The sequence below is a fragment of the Hyperolius riggenbachi genome, chromosome 3 (assembly GCF_040937935.1).
Source record: "Hyperolius riggenbachi isolate aHypRig1 chromosome 3, aHypRig1.pri, whole genome shotgun sequence".
Classification (NCBI taxonomy): Eukaryota; Metazoa; Chordata; class Amphibia; order Anura; family Hyperoliidae; genus Hyperolius; species Hyperolius riggenbachi.
The window spans coordinates 222,771,284-222,794,423 of record NC_090648.1 but is presented as its reverse complement, the minus strand read 5'-3'; the positions used below and the strand labels follow the sequence as shown (position 1 = coordinate 222,794,423).

The following is a 23,140-nucleotide window of genomic DNA, read 5'->3' as shown; positions in this document are numbered from 1 at the left end:
TCATGCACAAATATAATTTCTAGAGTATACATTCATGTTCTACTGCATATATTGTATGTCGTGCACAAATATAATTTTTGTCCCTGAAACCCATACATGCAGAACAGCTGGTTTACATTATGCTAACAGCCTATTACTTATACAGAGCCATACCAATCCAACTTGCAGACAGCTTTTAAGGTTTACCTTGACCTTAATAAGTGCAAAACATGGATTTATATGGTTCTACAGGCAGGATTTGGGAAACTGGAGTTTCACAGAGTGTACTCAGTAAAAGGGACCAAAAGCAACCTAGACATGACAAATAACATTGGACTCAAAGAGCTTGAGCTGCAGCCACTAGGGAGCGCTTAGTAGGCAGTAGCAGTGTTAGGGAGTCTAGCCCAAGGACTCCTTACTGAATAAGTGCTGGCTTACTGAACAGGAAGAGCTAAGATTCAAACCCTGATCTCCTTTGTCAGAGGCAGAGCCCTTAACCATTACACCATCCACTATCCAGCCACATGCCAAAACTCAATCTATTAAAATTGCTATGCTCAATATAAAGGTGTCTTTTTAAAACAGAAGGTATTTGCAATCATTCAACTTTACATGAGCAAGAAGGAAGAACTCTAATAATGCATCACGTCTGCTCAGTGAGTGAACATGCAAATGATTCCTTTTTGACCTTGAAACCCCAAACAACAATAGCCACTAGTTTAGTGTGTCTGTAGACTCCTAAAGAGGAACTTTACTAAGTATAACTTAATGAATACAATTACTTCTATTTTTAAAATATTAATTTATTAATGATTTAGTCAATGTCTGCCCAATCTAAAATGTTACCTCCCTCTGGTTTACATCACAAAGGCCTGAAACACACCAGAGGAGTTTTTCTGAGCGTTTTGAGTTTTTAAATCTGCTGCTAATGTTATCCTATTTGTCTGTGCACACTGGAGCAATGAGGTTTTGTAAAAAACCCCATAGCATTACATTGGGAAGAGCTTTTAGAGGTTTCAAAAGCTCTTCCCAATGTAATGCTATGGTTTTTTTTACAAAACCTCATTGCTCCAGTGTGCACAGACACATAGGATAACCTTAGCAGCAGATTTAAAAACTCAAAACGCTCAGAAAAACTCCTCTGGTGTGTTTCAGGCCTAAATGTATGAGCAATGTTGGCATATTTACTGCTGGCAAGGTGAATCACTGTGGGATGTTTTCCCTCTGTCTAGTGATCAGGAACATCATTTGATGCCCTGGGGCAGAAGGCTGTGTGACATCATAGCCCAGGATAAACATCACTGGGAGGACAGGGTTACATAGCAATATACAGAAATAGATAGTTATGAGAAACATGTTTAATGCTGAAAGCAGGATAATTAACGTGAAAATGGCTACCCTGACTCATTTTTTATGTTTTGCTATGTTATGGGTCCTCTTTAATTTTACAGAGCCATACTAATTTAACTTGCAGACAGCTGCTTCAGGCTGAAGTCAGCCTTTACCAGTATAAGACATAGATTACTATGGTTCTGTGGCTAGTACTTGAAAGAAAAAGGAGCGTGGTTATAACTATTTGTTTTTGTTATTTCTTAGTTCTGGTGATGAAGGGCAAGTGGCTCTTGCGATTGTGCAGGCTTCAGTGAAAGACTGCGGTGTCTATCAGTGCACCATTGAAAATGAGTATGGCACCGATTCAACAGACTGCCTTCTGAGTGCAGAAAGTGAGTGTATTACACCTTTTTGCTGTACAGCTTTTGACAAGAGCTAATGTTTGGCACACACAAAGGGATTTTAAACACTGAATAATATGCAAAGCAAATGGGATATTTTAATGTTTTTAGATGCATCACTGACTACCGTAATCTGCAATGATGATATAAACTGACATGAAAAATGCCATGATAATTTATAACGTAATTCATTATTAACATTATTACTGTTATAGTGTATATAGTCATGTCACTAACTGTCCTTTGGAGCTCACAACAATCAAATCCCTACTTTAGTCAGATACTGTCTTATATTCCTATTTTGGTCTACAGCCTATTTTGGGACAGTGACCAATTAAACTACCGTATCTGTATGTTTTTGGGATGTGGGTGAAAACCGGAGTGTCCAAAGGGAACTCACGCAAACACAGAGAGAACATACACATTCAATGCAGATAGTGCCCTGGCCTAGATTTGAACTGAAGACATTAGTGCTGAAAGGCAAGAGTGTTATCCACTATGTCACCATGCTGCTCATAATATACCAACATATCTCTCTATACAGTATATACTTTCCTGGGGGATATGGCCAAGCTGGAGCAGTATATTTGTGTGAGTAATAGTGAGGGGGGAGGGAGGGGCATGGTGAAGCTACGGACAATGGTTGTGGAGGGCCAGGCTTGTTTCTTGTAGGAGGAAGAGGGTATGGTCAGGCTGGGGCTACTCTTGAGAGGGTATTTGGGGGATAATAAGAGGGGACAACAAGGAACATATTGCATTTTTCCACCAGGAATTTCCACCAGGAATATCAGGAATACTTGGGTGGGAGATGGTGGTACTTGTTGTTGTGGGTCATAGCAGTTGACTTTTCCTTGACACATTTTCTGTTTAAAGGCTCACAAGTTAGAAAGTCAACTTATACTTGAGGTCAACTTTATATTAAGTGTGTACAACATATTCTATAGATTGTGTACTAAATATTTTGTCCTAATTTCTTCAAACCCTTGTTTAAATCTTATATTACTTTATAAATAAAGACTAATGAAGGAGAGTTAGTCTTTTGTTCTTTTACTCAAACTAACAATTTGCTATGCATTAGAGATGATCATTGTCTCCTTAAAAAAGTCTCCTGTACGTTAAACCATATGCAATAAAACCACATTATAATGACCTAATCAACTGATTGTCACCTCTGCAGCCTGTTTTACAATACATAAGAAGCAGACATGACACATGATCATGTGATTGTGATCGGCCAATCAGAAACTTACACATTGATAACAATCATTTGCCACCTGCATTTCCTGTTTTGTCCTACAATAGTTTGCCTGCAGTAGAAATCCTGAACTATACGTTATAATGACATGTATAACAATACATGCTATTGTTTTTTTCTTTTTTTTACAGTTTTGTCTGGATTTATCTCCAAAGAAGAAGTTGAAGGTATTACATACGATCCAAAGGGGTTGACTAAGGACTGCCAGATTATAGGGAAAAAAATATATAAAACCCACATTATAAGAATGTATTCTCTGATTACATGATAGGAGTAATGTTGAAGCTCATGGAGGTCAGTGTAGGAAACCACTGAACTGGCCTTATCCAAAACAGATGGGTTCTGTACACAGAGGGAATTGTCAAGATGTGATTGACAGCAATCAGTAATATTGGAATACAATAGATACAGTATACATGTCACCAGTCACTCAAACAGCTTCATAATTGTGACTTTACTCACCATTTAAGTCTGTCTCGAAATTGTATTACATGTATTTCTTGTTCAGGCGGTTCTCCTTTAGTTCATAAATGGTCGGTAAAACCCCCACAGACAGTGACACCATTATTCAGAGGCTCGGTTTATGCAGAGCAAGCCCATTCTCACTCGCTTATTCCACTGTGCTGAGCACTGGGCTGAATACTGAACTGTGTAAAGGATCTACGTCTACAGTCACTCTCCTGGTTGTCTCTTTCTGTCACTGGCAGAGTAATTCCAGCACATCTCAATCTGCATCAACCAAGACGGATGATTATGTCTCATAGACAGCCTCAACATGTGGCTGATCAGTCCACTGCCGCACTGCACCTAGAGATTATGAGTGGGACTATTTTGTCCTGCTGAAGGATCAGAGTTCTGCAGCTGGATATTGGGACACTGGCCTAGAATCTCCAACCCTAACCATGTGCTTTTAAGAACCCCTTACCAGTTTGTTACGTGGAGTGTAGAGCTACTGATATATATTAAAGTAGATACCAGGACTCTACCGGAGCACTATCTGTGCATCCTGGAAACTATCTCCTGACTTAAGTGAAAAGGGAATTTACAGTATTTTCTGTTAATGGTACAGACTAACCAGCAAGCTCATGGTGAACCAGAACTCATTAGAATGTGTGAGGGGCTACAATGGTCCTAAAAGTCCCTTTACTAAAATGCTAAGAAAATCAAAAGTTTGCTTTCTTAAAACAGAAAGAATTATGCTAATTTTTTGAGATAGGAATTTTGGGTTTTCATGAGCTATATGCCAAAATCATCAATATTAAAACAATAAAAGGCTTGAACTCAGTGGCAGCTCCAGGAATTTTTTTTAGGGGGTGCTATGCAGGTGCTGGACCAATTTCCGGGGTAGCTGATGGCAAAACATGGGTGTGGCTAAAACCTGCGGTCATGACCGGATGAGGGCGGGGCTAACTGTAATTTAAAGTGAACCCGGGGTGAGAGTGATATGGAGGCTGCCATATTTATTTCCTTTTAAACAATTCTAGTTGCCTGGCAGCCCTGCTGATCTATTTGGCTGTAGTAGTGAACTGAATTACACCAGAAACAAACATGCAGATAATCTTGTCAGTTCTGACAATATTGTCAGAAACCCCTGGCCTGCTGCATGCTTGTTCAGGGTCTATGGTTGAAAGAATTAGAGGCAGAGGACCCACACGGCAGCCAGGCAGCTGGTATTACTTAAAAGGAGATAAATATGGCAGTCTCAATATTATTCTCACCTCGGGTTCCCTTTAAAAGTGCAACGCAAAGATAGAGGGCCCAAGTTTTCATGACCCCAGAAAATTCACATAATTGTGCAGGTTTTCTCAAGAGAATACACGTAATGTGAGCAGATTTGAACAAAAAACACGTTCAATAACCCCAATATGCACAACTGTTAGCAGATATGGTCCCAATCTGCACAATCGGTAGCAGATATGGCCCCAATATGAACAATCGGTAGCAGATATGGCCCCAATATGCACAATCAGTAGCAGATATGGCCCCAATATGCACAATCAGTAGCAGATATGGCCCCAATATGCACAATCGGTAGCAGATATGGCCCCAATATGCACAATCGGTAGCAGATATGGCCCCAATATGCACAATTGGTAGCAGATATGGCCCCAATATGCACAATCGGTAGCAGATATGACCCCAATATGCACAATCGGTAGCAGATATGACCCCAATATGCACAATCGGTAGCAGATATGACCCCAATATGCACAATCGGTAGCAGATATGACCCCAATATGCACAATCGGTAGCAGATATGACCCCAATATGCACAATCGGTAGCAGAAATGACCCCAATATGCACAATCGGTAGCAGAAATGACCCCAATATGCACAATCGTTAGCAGATATGACCCCAATATGCACAATCGTTAGCAGATATGACCACAATATGCACAATCCTTCCTCAGCAGTTCTGACCACAATCAGCAGTACCACCTGAAAAAGAAAAGAAAAACCCATTTACTCACCTACAGCCAGAAGACCTTCTTTCCCGACCTCCTGTCCCAACCTCCTTGTGGCGCTCAGCTCCCACGATCCTCTTCTTTCCGGACGTCACGTTACTTCCTGCCTGCATGCTGAGAGCAGGGCTACGGGACAATGGCCGCCCGAAGCCCTGCATTGCAGACTCGAACTCTGCAGAGCAGGGCTTCGGGCGGCCATCTTACCGTAGCCCTGCCTGCTGCTCCGGGCTGCCGCTGTGAACTGACTTAGCGTCTCTTAGAAGCCTGAAGTCAGTTCACGCCAGGTGGTGCTTTGGGGGTGCTTGGACAATTCTAGGGGGTGCTTGAGCACCCCCTTGCACCCCCCTGGCGCCGCCCCTGTTTGAACTACTTCAGTTGTGTGTAATGAATCTAAAATATATGAAAGTCTAATGTTTATCAATACATTACAGAAAATAATGATCTTTATCACAATATGCTAATTTTTTTAGAAGGACCTGTATGCAAATTACCATTGTTTCCCTTAGAAGCTAAACACACCTCCAGAACCGCTGGAATGCAATGACGTGTCAGCTTGTTAATTTGTGCAGAGCCATGCACTGATGAGGATCAAACAATCCTAAACAGTCTGTATGCATGTTGGATTATTATGGCTGTACAAATTAACAAGCTGACACATCATTGCATTCCAGCGGTTCTGCAGGTGTGTTTAGCTTCTAAGGGTAACAATGGTCAATTTGCATATATTCAGCAGTGATGTACTGGGAGATATCTCAAGCTCACTCCAACCTGAATTATCGCAAATTCTTAAGAAATTTTTAAGAAAGCAAACTTTTGTTTTTTTGTTAATGGCTAAGAGCTTTCCCTTGGCATGGGGGCATTATCCCAGCTACTGCGCAACCCCTGTTCCCCTGTTCTTACACTACTGAAATCAACATTTTCTTATGTAAAGTGTTACATACATTATTATCACTTTTCCCTTTAAAGAGACTCTGTAACATTAAAAAGATCCCCTGGGGGGTACTCACCTCGGGTGGGGGAAGCCTCCGGATCCTAATGAGGCTTCCCACGCCGTCCTCTGTCCCACGGAGGTCTCGCTGCAGCCCTCCGAACAGCCGGCGACTGTGCCGACTGTCAGTTCAATATTTACCTTTGCTGGCTCCAGCGGGGGCGCTGTGGCGGCTTTCCGTTCTGAACTACACTGAAATACCTGATCTCATTCGGATCCGCTCTACTGCGCAGGCGCAGGACACTTGCGCCTGCGCAGTAGAGCGGACCCGACGGCGATCGGGTATTTCCGTGTAGTTCGGAGCCGACAGCCGTCAGAGCGCCTGCGCAGGAGCCAGGAAGGTAAATATTGACGTCACCGCTGCACGGACTCCACGGAGGGCTGCAGCGAGACCCCTGACGGATGGAGGACGGCGTGGGAAGCCTCATTAGGATCCGGAGGCTTCCCCCACCCGAGGTGAGTACCCCCCAGGGGATCTTTTCATGTTACAGTTCCTCTTTAATGGAACATAACAGCAGTTTAGATGACTGTATGGAAATTAACAAAGTCTGTATATTGTCACTTCTGATTATAATACCAAGTTCCACCAATGTTTTCTGATGCAATTTCAGTTGGAGAAGAGATAGAGATGACTCCGATGGTGTTTGCAAAAGGTTTGGCTGATTCTGGTTACTGGGGAGACAAGTTCTTTGGAAGAATAGTCATGGAAGAAGCACATGCTGGAAATGGATTTTTGAGAAAGTCTTGCAGGGTAAAGGTGATATACGGGTTAGACCCAATGTTTGAATCTGGCAAAACCTGTATGATCAAAATTCGAAACCTTATCACTTTTGGGACCAAGAATGAAAGCACCTTAGTGGAAAAGAATTATGAAATAACTATTCAGGTAGGTAACTTTTTTTTTCCTCATTTGCTCTTTTCTCTGTCAATCTTTGCTTAAAGGGACCCTGAGCTCTCTGTACAATGGCAATATGGACTTATCTGGGGCTTTCTCCAGCCCACTGTAGCCTGCAAGGTCCCCCAGCATCCTCCTGGCTCCTCTCCCGGTCCCGCTGGCGGCTCCATTGTTCGGCGACTTCAGCCTGAAGTTGCCCATGCGCGTCCTCACTGCATACGCTATGCATCATCACACCAGCCAGCGTGAGAGTGCTGCACATACGCAGTTCTCTAAGACTTAACCACGCATGCGCAGGGCTCTCACGCCAGCCAACGTGATGACATGTAACATGCGCATCAGGGACGCGTTCGGGCAACTTTAGGCTGAAGTTGCCGAATAATGTACCCACCAGGAGGACGCCACGGGGATCTCGTGGGCTGGAAGAAGCCCCAGGTAAGTCCATATTGCGATTTTACGGAGAGCTCAGGGTCCCATTAAATGATTGTGACAATTCATTTAACTGCAAAAAAAAATTGTTGGCTGATATGTTTGCAATACTTAACCATTTCAGCCCGCGGGGATTTTTCACCTTATGCATCAGAGCAATTTTCACCTCCCATTCATTCGCTAATAACTTTATCACTACTTATCACAATTTATTGATCTATATCTTGTTTAATCCCCCACTAATTAGGCTTTCTTTGGGTGGTACATTTTGCTATGAATTATTTTTTTATAAATGCATTTTAACAGGATTAATAAGAAAAAAATGGAAAAATTCATTATTTCTCATTTTTCGGCCATTATAGCTTTAAAATAATCCATGCTACCATAATTAAAACCTATGTATTTTATTTGCCCTTTTGTCTCGGTTATGACACCATTAAAATTTTGTCCCTATCACAATGTATGGCGCCAATATTTTATTTGGAAATAAAGGTGAATTTTTTCCATCTTGCGTCCATCACTATTTACAAGCTTATAATTTAAAATTTTTTCATAGTATACCCCTTCAAATGCATATTTACAAAGTTCAGACCCTTAGGTAACTATTTGCCTTTTTTTTTTCCATTAAAAAATTTATTTGGGTAATATTTTGGTGTGGGAAATAAACAGTTAATTTTTAATGTTATTATATGTGTAAATTGTAATGTAAAAAATATGTAGATGTAGTTTTACTATTTGGCCACAAGATGGCTACCTTGAGTTTTTTTTCCTCCTTGTGCTTCTCGCTAACGGGAAGTACAAGGGGGACGTGGAAAATTGTACGTGCAGAAAGACTGAAGCCTCTTGTAAGAGCGCGCCCACGATCGCGCGAGGGAGTGCGCCGAAGCGCGGCACCGCAGCAGAGCAGCCGCCCAGACGTGAGCTTCATGTCCGGGCGGCAGAAATGGTTAAAGAACTATCATAGCGAAAAAAAGTAAACAGTTAAAATCTGACAGAACCAACAGGTTTTGGACTAGTTCATCTCCTCATGGGGATCCTCAGGGTTTTCTTTGTTTTTAAAAGCATTTCCTGAACGGCAGTTGCTAAGTCTAGCTGCCAAAATAGTATTAGTGAAATACTAGCTAGGCTCCCGAACGGCAGTTAGACTTAGAAATTAACCATTCAGGAAATGCTTTTGAAAACAAAACAAAAAACCCTGAGAATCCCGAATGAGGAGATGGACTAGTCCAAAACCTGACTGTTCTGTCATATTTTAGCTGCATACTTTTCTTTCTCTGTAGTGGTCCTTTAAGGCTATATTACAATCAGGGAATTAAAGATTGCATTTTAATTAATTCATACAACAAAGAACATTTTCAAGTTCCAAGCAGGTATTCACCTTCTTCTGCACGTGGCAACCTTCCTTGGAAAGAGGAAGGGGAAGCAGCCCTTGTAGCCACCCCTCTAGAGCAGGTGAGGGTGTGGCCACACTCTATGGGAGGGGCAGTTATGGTGGCCGCACAGTTATGGAGGGGGTAATGTTGGATGCACTTCTTATATGATTCTTGGAAGATGGGTCTCTGAAAGGGCCAACACAGAGAGAGGGGGTGTTAATGTTGGGGGGCCTCTATAGTTTTTAGAGTGTGCAGATAGCATATAACCCTAGGAGGCTGCAGTCCCATTTAGAAGTACATGAATGGGTTCCTGAACTGACATGTGATATGGGGGCATATTCACGAAAGTCCAGTAAAGTTACGATGCATACAGCAATTTAACCAGTATTTATGCCACAGACATAGTGCAAGTAGCAAAACTTGCATTAGTCAATTTCACCATCTCAATGTAGTATGGAGGTCAACAGATTTTGAATACTATGAGCAGATTGTGTAGGTAAGTTCTCACACTACATGGAAGTGGTAAAATTGGCCAGTGATTGGCAAACAAAACTGAAGCTGTGTATCAGGCTTAACTGTAACTATGACAGGGCCTAACTTGTGAGTGCCTCTGAGCCATACATTTGATAGGCGCCCAATTAAAATGGCTCAAAAATAGATGGTAGTAGAACATCTGTAAATGTATCTATATTCCACTACTTAATTCATTTCGTAAAATATTGGTAATATTTACTTATATTTTACTACAACATAAATTCTCCCTATTCTCATATAGAACTCTCCCCATTTGCGTAACTTCATAATCCTCCACCCCTAATCTTATCCCCCCTCCCCATGGGTGCCTAACATTAACCCCCCAGGGAGGTGCCTAACCTTCCCCCCCGGAGGGCGCCAGACCTTTAAGCCCCCTGTGGGCGCCTAACCTTAAGCCTCCTGGTGAGTGCCTAAACGTAACCCCCCTCCCCCGGTGAGCAACTAACCTTAAATTCCTGTGGGCACCTATCGTTAACCCTCCCATGGGCACCTAACCTTAACCCCCGAATTAAGGCTGCCCACTATGCAAACTGCAGCTAAAAATAGCAGGCGCTTTGCATCTGCTATTTGTAGCCACAGTAGTGGGCACCCTTTACAACAGCACCCGTCTTGCACCCTTTTAACCGTTTGGCCTCTGAGGGTCAATTATTGACAGGACTATGTGTCAAATATGTGTGTGTTTTATAAATGCATTATAATGATAATAACAGTAATACAACTATTACTGTATGACTGTATTTTAAATTCGGCTCCTGACCCACTCACAGGGTTCTGCCTTCATAGAGACAGCAGAGCGAGTGAGCTGCAGTGGGAAGACAACGGCGAGATCAGCGGGAGCGGAGAGGACAGTGAGAACGTCGAGAATGGCTTCAGTGAGCTGAAATCTACGCCCAGGCAGCCACATCACCATCAAAACAGGGGGCGTAGATTTCAACTAGCAACGTCCTTAAAGGAAGTATAAAGCAAGTTGTGCCATAATATACTTACCGGGGGCTTCCTCCAGCCCCTTGAAGCTGACATGTCCCATGCAGCATCTCCTCTCGCAGCTGCCGACCCGGGTCCCCGCCGGTGCAGAGGCCAACCTCCTCTACTGCGCCTGCTCTATCGCCACTGTCAATCAAGTCCACATTGTCCACATCGTACTGTGAAGGCGCAGTAGTTCTGCGCCTGCATAGTACGCTGTGGACAACATGGACTTGATTGACAGCAGCGCTTCACACAGGCGTAGTAAGGACAACCTCAAAGTTGGCCTCTGCACCGGCGGTGACCCCGGGCCGGCGGCTGCAAGTGGAGATGCTGCGTGGGACATGTCGGCTTCAAGGGGCTGAAGAAACCCATCGGAAGTATATCATGGAACAGCACAATTTGCTTTATGTGTCCTTTAAGCAGTTAAAAAAAAACTAACTTCACCAGGATAATGAATGATAGATAACCCTGTTTTTTCAATATCATCATTTTTAAGTAAAATAAACTTCTAAATTACAGTGAAACTATACATCTAAGAACAAGATACCAGTATATTTAGTTAATTATATTGTGCATGTCTCCTTTTGTACTTCCTTTCTGAAGGATTGTAAAATTCAGAATACTACCCGTGAATACTGCAAAATATTTGCAGCTGAGTGCAGAGGAGTTCCTAACTTTGGACAGATCCTTGAGTAAGTAATAGATTCACCATCTGCATTTTTCTTATATTAATATTGATTATTTGCATTAGGGAAATTAAGAAAAATCAGCCAGATATTTACCTAAGGAGAGGAAAGGCTCTGGGATCCTATAGAGCCTTCCTGCTCCTCTCCCGGTCCCCTCAGTTAAGCGCTGGCTCTCCCGTTTGGATCCCCTGCTGCAGGGGACTTTGGAAGTCTTTGGGAGCCGAGTTCTCCCGAAACTGATGGCTCCAGATTGCACTTCCATGAGTGCGCGAGAGAGGGCGTTCATGCAATGCGCAGTATTGAGTGGCCTGTCTTCGGGAGCACTCGGATCCCCGAAGACTTCCGAAGCCTCCTTCAGCAGGGGAGAGAGCAGTATTTGAATAAATTAGTTGAATACTGCTACCGGGGAGCCAGCGCTGGATTGGGGTCTGAGAAAGGAGTGGGAAGGCTCTATAGGACCCAAAGCCTTCCCTCTCCTTAGGTAAATATGTGGATGTTTTTTTTTCTAGTGATTCCCATTGACATTAAGGAGCAAAAACCACTGGTACCAAAAAACGTCGCATACCGACAAATTGCTGCATTGTATTGTCGCTACCGCCATCCACGCCGCACACCCATGACCTCAGCCCACCCTCTCTGCCATCTTTATGACAGCAGAGCTCTGTGAGCTAGTCAGGGAACAATTTCATTGGCTTTTGACCCTGTCATCAATGTGAGCCAATGAGATTGGCTCACATTGATGACAGGATCAGGAGCCAATGAAGTTGGCTCCTGACCAGCTCATGGAGCTCTGCTGTCATACCGACAGCAGGGAGAGTGAGCTGTGGCAGGGAGACAGCACCAAGATCGGCAGGAGCATCGAGAGTGGCGAGAGCGTGCAGCAGTGTTGAGTGAAATCTATGCCCTGGCAGGAATAACAGCCATCAAACAGGGAGAAGATTTCAATTAGCGTCATCCAAAACAGGTTAAAGAGGAACTGCAGTGAAAATAACGTAATTTAAAAAAGTGCTTAATTTTTACAATAATTATTTATAAATTATTTAGTCAGTGTTTTCCCACTGTAAAATATTTTCTCTCCCTGATTTACATTCTGAAATGTATCACAAGGTGGCATCTTTAATGCTGGCAGGTGATATCTGTGGAAGGAGATGCAGCTTTTTTGGCAGTTGGAAACAGCTGTCATTTCTCACAATGCAACAAGGCTCCCACAGTGTGATGTCAGCACTCTGGTGCTGAGATCACACTGTAGGAGGGGTTTCACCACAATATCAGCCATACAGAACCCCCTGATTTGAGAAAAGGTAACGATTTCTCATGGTAAAGGTGTTTTCAGCTACTGATTGGAATGAAATTCAATCCTTGGTTATAGTTCCTCTTTAACTTTCCTGCATTTGATGAATGATGAACATAATCAGAGGATAACTTCACTATCCTTCATTGCACACTTCCCTTACTAAATCATCCCCAGATTCCTCAATGATGAAGCATTTATTGCAGCCTGGTAAATTGCTAAGAATGCAGATTTCATGCTATGTGATGTACAACAGTGCGGTAAAGTTGCGATAATTTTTTTTTTCTGGTTGGACTTGATGGACAGATGTCTTTTCTCAACCAAACTAACTATATAACTATGTAACACCAGCGGAGCACCGCACATTTACTGTCTAGCACCGTGGATGTCACCGCAACACAAAAGGGTTAAAGTGTGGTGCACCCCTGGCTTTAGCAACAGTAAAATGGCAGTGTGCTCTCTGCACACAGCAGCTTTATTACACTGTTGTGCATCAGGCCCTATGTTTCCCTGTCCTTCCACACTATGAGGTATATTCAATAAACTGTGTTAAAGGATATCCGAAGTGACATGTGACATGATGAGATAGACATGTGTATGTACAGTGCCAAACACACAAATAACTATGCTGTGTTTTTTCCTTCTCTGCCTTAAAGAGTTAAATATCAGGTATGTAAGTGGCTGACTCAGTCCTGACTCAGACAGGAAGCAACTACAGTGTGACCCTCACTGATAAGAAATTCCCCTTTTTACCTCTTTCTTGATCTTAGAAGCCATTTTCTGCTTGGAAAGTGTTTTATAGTTGGAATTTCTTATCAGTGAGGGTCACACTGTAGGCACTTCCTGTCTAAGTCAGGACTGAGTCAGTCAGCCACTTACATACCTGATATTTAACTCTTTCAGGCAGAAAAAAAAGGAACACAGCATAGTTATTTGTGTGCTAGGCACTGTACATACACATGTCTATCTCATCATGTCACGTCACTTCGGGTTTCGTTTAAGAAGAATTATGTGTGTAAAGTCTTACCATACGATAAGTAGATCAGAATGCAAAAAAATGACATGCAATGCATTATGCTCTGCTCATCATGACTTTACACACTAATTCTGCTTAATGCAGTTTATTGCTTATACGTACTGTAAATATTTTAATGACACTTTTATACTGCCATGTTAGAGGTGCAGTGTGACGCACTCCATATAGTGCGTTACCAGGCAATGCATGCAGGGCAAGCATATGTCTATGTATCATGGAATATCACATTAGGATTAATGATGAAGTGTAGAGCCAGAGTAGCTGATCATTTTGGTTACTCTAATTGCCAGCTACATATATTTGCATAAGATTTACACAAAAGTTGCCTCTACTGTCAAATATTAACATCTCATTGACCACCTCCAGTGAAGCGCAAATTATTTATCTGCTTCCTTAAGGATCTTGCCGCTAAACTTGATATATCGACCTGCCAACAATATTCCCTACGCTACCATAGAAGAGGACTTGGAAGGCAGATTTGAGAAGTACTGTATCCGGGATACTGCGGGTAAACTACAAATGAAGAATTCTTCAGAAATAGAACAAAAATGTTGCACCTTTCAGCACTGGGTGTTCCAATGGACAAACAGCAACTTCCTTGTCACCACTTTAGAAGGTAAGACAAAACATATATCCATTGTGTAACTGAAGCAACCAGCACTCTGTAAGTGCGTATTATAATATGTCTGTTTTTTTAGGTGTTGGATGGAAACTAACCAATATAGCAATTGCCACCAAATCAAAGGGGTAAGTACTTATCAATTATATTCAAGGAAGATTTTCTGAATAAAATAGGTTACTGAAACTGAGGAGTGCACTAAGATTTCCCTGTGACCATGTCAAATATCCTTATAGTGTACTTAGGGCAGAATTTAGGGGGGCAAAGGGACACAGGGGAATGTTCCCTGCTCCATTACATGCCTCTGTGTCCCACTGGTGCCACTCCCTGCCTCCCCTGCTCTGTGCAGCTTCCCCCCCCCCTTCCCTCCGAATATAGAAACATAGAGCTTGTTGGTAGCTTAAAGAGACACTGAAGTGAAAAAAAAATATGATACAATGATTTGTATGAGTAGTACAGCTAAGAAATAAAACATTAGCAGCAGAGACAAAAGTCTAATTGTTTCCAGTATAGGAAGAGTAAAGAAACTTCAGTTGTTATCTCTATGCAAAAAAGCCATTAAGCTCTACACTTTCAAAGTCCTGGAGAGGGCTGTCTTCTGAAGTCTATTATCTCAACTGTCAGTGAAGAATTTTCGTTTTCTCTGCCAGAGGGCAGGTCAATAGTTCACAAGACTGCTCTGAAAAAAATCATTTAGAATGCTGAGTAGTTAGTATGTAAACTGCAAATATTAAAGAATGATGCAATGTTATGAAACACACTATATAACTGAAAATAAAAATATGAAAATATTTTCTTTGCTACTAATGTTCTAGTAATTATCCGTACTACACAACCAATTCATTATATCATATATTTTTTTTCGCTTCAGTGTCTCTTTAATAGGGAAAGGGGTGCCCCTTGCAGGAGAAGCACTCCTGTATTACACCCCCTCTAGTGTTAGGCCGCTTCTTCCCCGCCTCTCCATTCCCCTTCTCTTCCTTTATCCTGCCCCTTCCCTGCCGCTCTGCGCCCCTTCTTCACCTTTATCCCAAACCCACCCCCACCTCTTTGTGCTTATGGATGAGAAGCACAGAGCTGAGCTGCAGCACTGTGAACCTGAGGTCATAGCCATTTTTTTTTAAACCTGAAACTTAAATAAAATGATGCAGGAGTGGCGGTAAGTGACTCTACCTGATATGACTAGCCCACCAGATCAGGTAGTATTTTTTTTTTTTTTAAGTATTATACCGGCTTGGGTTTATTTTAAGGCTCCTTTCACACTGAATCTGTTCTGTTGCATTCCGTTGCAATGTACAATATAATCACATCCCAACCTGGTGCAATAATATTCCTATGGTACTTTCACATCGGGTGCCATACGGGAAGTCCTGCCGGAGTAAAGTCCAGCATGCTGGGAATTTTCCTGGACAATGTGCACATTTACAGTGGCAGTGAAGCATACTTTAATTGTACTGTATTGTTCACTGTATGGCTGCATCACACATCTAATGCACAATGCAACTTTTCAGCACCATTGTGTTGTGATCTATTCCCAATACACTGTGCATAGTGTGAAAGGGCCCTTAAAGGGAACCTAAAGTGAGAGGTATATGGATATATATCAATTACCTTTTAAACAGTTCTGACTGCCCTGCTGATCCTTTGCCTCTAATACTTATAGCCATAGACCCTAAACAGGCATTCAGATCAGATGTCACTGACAAAAATCTGACACAGTTAGCTGCATGTTTGTTTCAGGTGTGTGATTCAGACACTACTGCACCTAAAGAGATCAGCAGGACTGCCAGGCAACTGCTATTAGTTAAAAGGAAATGAATATGGCAGCCTCCATATCCCTCTCGCTTCAAGTTCCCTTTAAGGTTTGCAGAAGTTTCTGTAGTTTTAAAATGTTTGGGCTTCTTTGTGGGGATGGTTAATGATGACATGCTGATAATTTCCAGAGTGCATGCAAATTTAAAGTAAATCATATGCCGATTGGAATTAGGCCAAACAAATGTACTACCTATTCATTTTGATAGGCCCTGTTCCAAGTCGCATTGAATGTGCATAAAATTTGCACACAAGCTGAAATTATTGGCACCCCATTGCCCATCTCTACACCTCAGTCTGAAATGATCACGGAGATCCTTCACTGCTCTCCACTTTACCTGCTCTTAAATGAGTCAGCTAAGGTGAATGAAACTGTTGTCATTTCTCTTACATCTAAAACACTTGCTCCATACCATACATAGTGATATAGAAAAAAAATAAAAAATAAAGGTTATTTGGGGTCCAGCCTGAGAATAATCACTTCTCCTTATACTGCCACTTGTAATAAAAGCAGCGCTACCGTTAGGCTGCGTTCGCACCCATACTTGTACAAGAAAAATGGTGGTGCCACACACACAACAATAAATAAACAGGGGGAAAAATATATACAATGCACAAAGGGAAGATAGAAATGCCCCATAAATAGCACCATTCAAATATCATGGAATATACAACATTTTATTAGATTCAATATATCCAATTAATTAATGTATACACTAGACAGAGGTGTAAAGCTGTAATTGTATAGTAAAGAACTAGAAATTGATGATGGGTCCCTGAAGCTGTTAGTTATTTAAAATGGTACTTCATTTGAGATTGCAGGAATCATAGCCACAAATGGGTAACAAGGACTGGTGGGATGGTGTGAGGCCCTTTGGCGATGTCAGGGGTGGCCGTTCAGGCCCTCTAGATCTAGCAAGTTGACCTCCACAATTTTACCTATTCTGTTAATTTAATTAAACACTAATTGTGCACAGTAACTTCTTGCTATATTTGGTTGTGATATAGGTCTATAGCAGTTCCAGCTATATTCATCCTTCACTGAGTTGTTTCCACTTTGTAGATACCAAGGACTAAAGGAGAGTTGCTATCCAGAAATCCTTGAAGAGTTCCCATCCGTTCATCAGTGCAATAGCTACTGTGAAATGCTTGGCTTGAAGTCTTTAAAAACAATGGAAAGTCTCCAGCCTCCACCAAAATCAAAGGGCTCAAGAAGTCCTCAAATGGCAAGAAAATCTGGTTCTGGGTCTACTCAGTCAAGTCCCCAAATACAGAAGAAAACTTTGGCGGTTCCACAGAATGCTAAAAAAGGAGGTGTGAGCCCTAAGTCTGCAAGGAAAGTCATGGATACAGCAGACCTGCAATCAGGTGCCAAAAATAAAGGAAATGATACAAACCTACAATAACATCTACCATTGTCGTTACATGTGACTTATTACACCTGGACTTGACTGTAACTTGACTATTTTATTTGCTGAACCATGGAAACCTGATGGACATTACTAAAGTGACGTACTTCTCTTCTGTTTTTCACATCATACGCAGAAAGGCTGTTGACAGTCTGAGCTGCTGAAGGTTTGCTATAAATGAAAGATAAGCAGTGTTGGTGCATGTTCTGTGGACAGGATGTGTTGTGTATGGAGGACATCTCACTTTATCGTGCTACCAAAAAATGGAAACCTGCATTTTGAGAAGCATTTGATAAAAGTGAAAAACAGTATGAGATATACTGGAGAAAAGGAGAAGTTACACAAGATGCTGTTAATTCCAAGGAATGATTTTAGTAAGTGTGAAAATAAATGCACCTCTGTTATTTAATTTGATCCACAGGATATTTAGGTAAGAAGGTACATTGCCAGAAAACATATTTTTACTCTTTTCACTTTTAGTGCACTGTGCCACTGCTTTGACTTCCAGCACGTATAAGACATTTCTCTTGTAATATTCTATGATGGCTCCTGGCAATAAACAGTAATGGGCCGAGATCCATTTCTTCACCAGGTGTAACACCTGGAAAAACCTGATGGGGGCGATTTACTATTGACAAACTGTGAAGCTGCACTGGGTTCACCTCCAGTATCCAATAAGAAATAGACAAAGGAAATATATAACTTCCTGCTCATGAGTTGATGTTTGATAATAATATAATAAAACATCACGCCTCTTCACTGCTTTTCTCTTTAGAAAATAGCCCCCATTTCAAGGTTTCCTTGAGTCTAAATTGCCTGTGAGAACAACTGTTGATCATACCAAGAACAACAGAGAAATGTTAATACTTCCAGTTCTCTTTGAGGCAGGCAAGCTGGATTATGCACTGGCATACAAGTGTTTTGCTATATCTCAGGGTGATTTATTGTTGTGTGGAACTTGAATATGAATGTACAGTTCATTGGCATTTCTGGATCACAGCAGACCTTCCGAGACAAAGGTCTTCAGATGACCACAGAAGATAATTCATAGCAAACCTACCGCGAGGTGCCCAGCACAGACTGCTATAGTGCTGTCAGCACACAGCATACCTAAGTTACTCTGGATCCTGATTAAAAATATGAACCAGGATCCCAACCAGCTCCTCCTTGTTAACAATGACCCCCATAAACACAGGTACCTCATGCAAGGTAAAACAAATATGTAGTCTGGGAGCATCAACATTTCTACCACAAAAATTCTGCTGCTTCCACTGGTGCATTAATGGGGAAAAATATGCCTTCTTGAATAAGGTCAAATAAAGGCCTACTAGCACTATCCGTTGGCAAGCAGTTTCTAACTCTGCTGCCTAAAGGTGTTTTCAAATCAGACAAAATGATCTTTCCATACTTACTGTGAGGTTTGGCCCAGTAAGAGCAAAAGTTAAAACAATGCTATTGTGCCACATCTCATTTGCAAGCTCTAGAAATGTTATGAAATCCTACGAAAACTGCATTCAGCTTGTACAAGACTTGGCACAGCTCATGTAGATTAAAAACGAATGCGTTTTAAATCTTAATGCAGATTAACATAAACATTGTTATGAGACGTGAATAATCGCCTGCCTTAAGTGTCTGTTACAGTGAGAAGGGCTTAAGTCAAACTGCAGGCACTATCAATGATGTGGTCTGTCCTGGATGATGTAGTTGTAGATTTTACGGTGTATTCTTATTACTGGTGCCTGCCCATACATGCAAGCATTTATAAGACATATCATGAGCCCATTTTGCTGCACAAACTTGTGTGGTGCTCTAAAGGCAAAGTGACTACTGAAGTACTGTTAGGTTATACAATAATAACCAGGCAGACTGTACACTACCAAAGCATAAGACAATTACCTGACCAATAGGATTGTCTTAGTTTTAAATCTGATAACTGGGCTGTGCGTAGAATATGGATATCCAAACCTGCTTGAATATTGAACAGCTGGGATGGAAAACCCATACTGTACATGGTGACCATATCTGTACGTATATATGGTCACTATGCAACAACTTCCACTGTCACACACAGGCTGGAGGTTTTAGGAGGTGCCAAATTCCAGAAATTGTACCTGATTGATTAGGTCACATGTTTTAAGGCCAAACCTTATGAAGATTGGGCTGCTCAGATTAAGACTATGACTCAAATTAGTCAACCCAATTATTATGTGCATGACCAGCCTAAATGTACTTTAAGGAATCTTTTCGCAACGCAAGTGATTGCGACTTTTATATCAATTTCAATGATGCATTTATCTTTAAACATTGAAGGGCAATCACACTTGGAATTGCTCCAAAAAGTGATTGCGCTTTACAAAACAAAAAAAAAACACTTTACGCGATTCCTATTTTAAAGTAGCTACCCAAGCGATTTAGAAATCGCTAGCATTTTGCGATTTGAATCAAATTGTGCTCAGTGAAAAAGAGCCCTCAATTGCAAATTTTATTCAAGCATAAGCTGTTTCTAATGCTGGCCACATACTGATAGCTGACGTGAATGCGCAGTGAGGAGCAGCAAAGATTCATTTAGAGTGTAAACGTGTCTTCAGGATCAGCCTCCGCCCTATTTTTTAGCACCTGATAGAATATTTAAAATCACCATAGTGAAGCAGCAACATAGCTATGGCAAGTTTTACACTCCCCCCGTCCCCCCAAGACGTTTACATTAAGAGCTTCTTTCCCTCTCAGAATCTGCTTCTCCAGGAAAAATGCCATAATAGTAGGCCCCAGAGCCTCAATCCTATACCACTGCATTGTAAACGTGCTTCTGTAAACCACCTCCTGTGTTGGTACATTCAGGTAACTCTGCCAGGTGAGTCTACCAGTGTGTGGCCAGCATAAGAGTACTTTGCAGAGGGTGGTCATGCACCTAATCTGTGACCAAACTTCTGTATATATGAGTAGACAGGGTTGTATCACTTTGCACTATGACGCATGGCTGCAGATCTGCCTGGTGGTGTGCCACACACAGTCACTTTGCCTTAAGTTTGTTATGTGCTTGTCATCACTGTCAATGTTTTTTGCTTTGTTTTTATAGACTTACACTGATTGTTCCTATTTGCACATTTTGCTGTACGGGAATGCTAGAAGCACATCATTCAAGTGTAGCAGCGACTGACAATGCTAAGATAATGTTGATCACACCACGCAGTTAAACCTTTGTACTTAAATAGTGTATAACAAAAATACTGGATTTCAAATGGCAAAGCATGCCCAAATCCCCCTTTTTTTGCTGCTTTAAAGGATAGGTGAAGTTACAGATGTCAGTTCATCTAGTCATGTACTCTAGCCCCTACCTGGAATCTGGTACTTACGCACACCACCCAGTGGAACCTGTATAAAATCCTCATGGCTTGGTTACCATATGTATGATGTAAACACAGCCCTGTACGTTTCTGCTATAACAGTAGATGTAGTATAGCAGTGGAATAGCTACAGAGCCAAGTGTAAAATGTACACTGGACTACCTCCCTTCCCAAGCAGTATATATATAACAGTTGATGATGCAATGTGCCAAAAACTGCTTTCTAGAGACTTCTGCAGTGTGACAGAGGTCCAGGCAAGAAGAGGGGATACATTTATTAAAACTCCATATACATGGATAATCATTTCCACTGTAGCACCAATCGAGTGCTAATGTAGTTATTGCCTCTGGAGTCCAGGCTTGTGATTCCACAGACACAGAGTCACTGTGGGACATCGTGTAGTGGTGGCCAGGTTCTGCAGCAGCCATATAGGCATAGCTGGGGCTTGATGTCACTATGCGCCCAGAGGGAGGTGAAGGGGAGTCTGCAGGTAGTCTGCGCATGTTTACCTGCTGCATTCAATGTCTTATTTTGGATATTTTTACTCTAAAAGAAAACCACAGAGATGTCCCATTTGTTACAAAAAAAATGGTATTTTTTGCAGACTTGGTGGACGTTTGGGGTTGAGGAACTTTTGTTTTCTTATTGTCCAGCTCCTGACCTTTATACAACTGGAGCCATGTCTAATTTGGCTTCAGCTCCTGTACATTCTAGTGGTCAAGCACCCATCGACAAATAAACACTAAACACTAAGCGTTTCCAAACGTCCTCCAGAATCCCTTCATAGAAGTCGTTTATCTACATAGCTGAAAAAATGGAGGCGTGCTCTGGTGTTAATTGTGTAGAAGATTACAAGACATACTTGTTGTAAAAATATCAAAAGTTCTTATAGGTGACACCTTTAATGGCTGTTTGCAGCTAGTGTTTGCAAGAACCTGATTGATTTAAGTCTTCTCTTTTGCATTATAAAGTCAAAACATTTTAGCACTATTTGAAGTACAATGAGGAACATTCTTGTGATCTTTCATACACATGGGGCATGTCAGTCTGACACAATTATGATAATTGGTGGCCTATTTATAAAGCTATCTATAAAGAAAATTTACTCATTTGAAGTGAATGAAGTATCTTTTTCAAATGGCGCTTTCAGTAGCATAACTAGGAATTGTGTTGCCAAATAACAAAATTTTGATAGGGCCCTCAGTCCTAGGCACATTTCACCAGTGACAACTGCCCTACCATAGAGACATAAAAAGGCGTGGTAATGCACATGAAATGTACAGTGCATACAGCACATGGACACAGAGGTAGTCACAGGGTGGAGAAAAGTGAAATGGGTAGTACACATACTAAGGACCACTGCCTCCCCGTCATCCGATAGGCTATTTCTACACCCTGGATACTTCTCTTGTATGTGACACCATAGCACTGAGGTTGCTTAGATTAACAACAGATATTCCATATTTCAAGAGTGGCTTTGTCCCCTTCATGGTGCTGGTCTATGGAGCTCCGGTGTGGCCTGTGTGAACAAGCTGTGAGAGGAATGATGGAGGAGCACAACGGTGCTTAGCTACATACATTTCCTTTTGCACTTTTTGTGCACTGCTAGGAAACAGAATGTAATTCTGATTTTCTGATATTGCCGAACATCTCAGTGATGTGACGTTCTCAAAAACATTTAAGTCCCTTATAAATAGAAGAGATGTTAATATGAGCAGAGTTGTATGTGCATAAGTGTCAATTTGAAGCCGTTTTATAAATAAGTCCCATTTTATTGTATTTGTGCTGAACCGTATGCAGTGTTTAAGATTAAGCAGTATTTGTTAAAACAGCATTTTGTATAATTCCTGGCTTTAATGAAAGGCAGCAAAAGGTTTGGATTCATTTAGTCAGAAGATGTTGTGAACTGGAACAAGCACATTTTCTCTTTCCTTTTAAGCTCCTTGACTTCCGCTGTTCTATTAATCTGCCCATGTCACTAAATGAGCACCATGGGAGTGTTTGTGTGAATCTAAAGGTGGGTATACACATCAGATAAAAGTCTTTGGAAAATGAAAGATCACAGACCAATTTTACCCCCTTTCATGTAGTATGAGAGCCATGCTCTACACAGTCTATTCTATGGAGCTGAACTCCACATCAGATAAAAATCTTTGCAAGATGCTGCACACAAAGATGCTGTACACATGCAACAGATCAGTGTCTGCAAAAGATCAATCCCTGCAAAAGATCCATTCCTGCAAACCGCATTCATAGTCTACGATATCTGCAGATCTCATACACACCTTGTTTAATGGACATTCATCTGCAGATCAGACAATTATCT

The 23,140-nt window shown here is 41.6% G+C and overlaps 1 protein-coding gene across 5 annotated transcripts in view; it reads left to right on the top strand.

Annotated features, from left to right (window-relative positions):
• Positions 1–22,844, top strand: part of ALPK3 (alpha kinase 3) — a 182,417-nt gene extending 159,573 nt beyond the window's left edge. For 4 of the 5 annotated variants that reach the window (XM_068275812.1, XM_068275815.1, XM_068275810.1 and 1 more), the window contains 7 exons: positions 1,576–1,703; positions 3,099–3,134; positions 7,032–7,306; positions 11,221–11,309; positions 14,029–14,246; positions 14,329–14,377; positions 17,125–22,844. In XM_068275812.1, coding sequence (XP_068131913.1) covers positions 1,576–1,703; positions 3,099–3,134; positions 7,032–7,306; positions 11,221–11,309; positions 14,029–14,246; positions 14,329–14,377; positions 17,125–17,467 — 1,138 coding nt within the window. In that variant the 3' untranslated portion in view covers positions 17,468–22,844. Of the gene's footprint in view, positions 1–1,575; positions 1,704–3,098; positions 3,135–7,031; positions 7,307–11,220; positions 11,310–14,028; positions 14,247–14,328; positions 14,378–17,124 lie in introns of those variants that run through there. The other variant, XM_068275814.1, reaches the window with a different exon arrangement.
• The last annotated feature ends 296 nt before the right edge of the window (positions 22,845–23,140 follow it).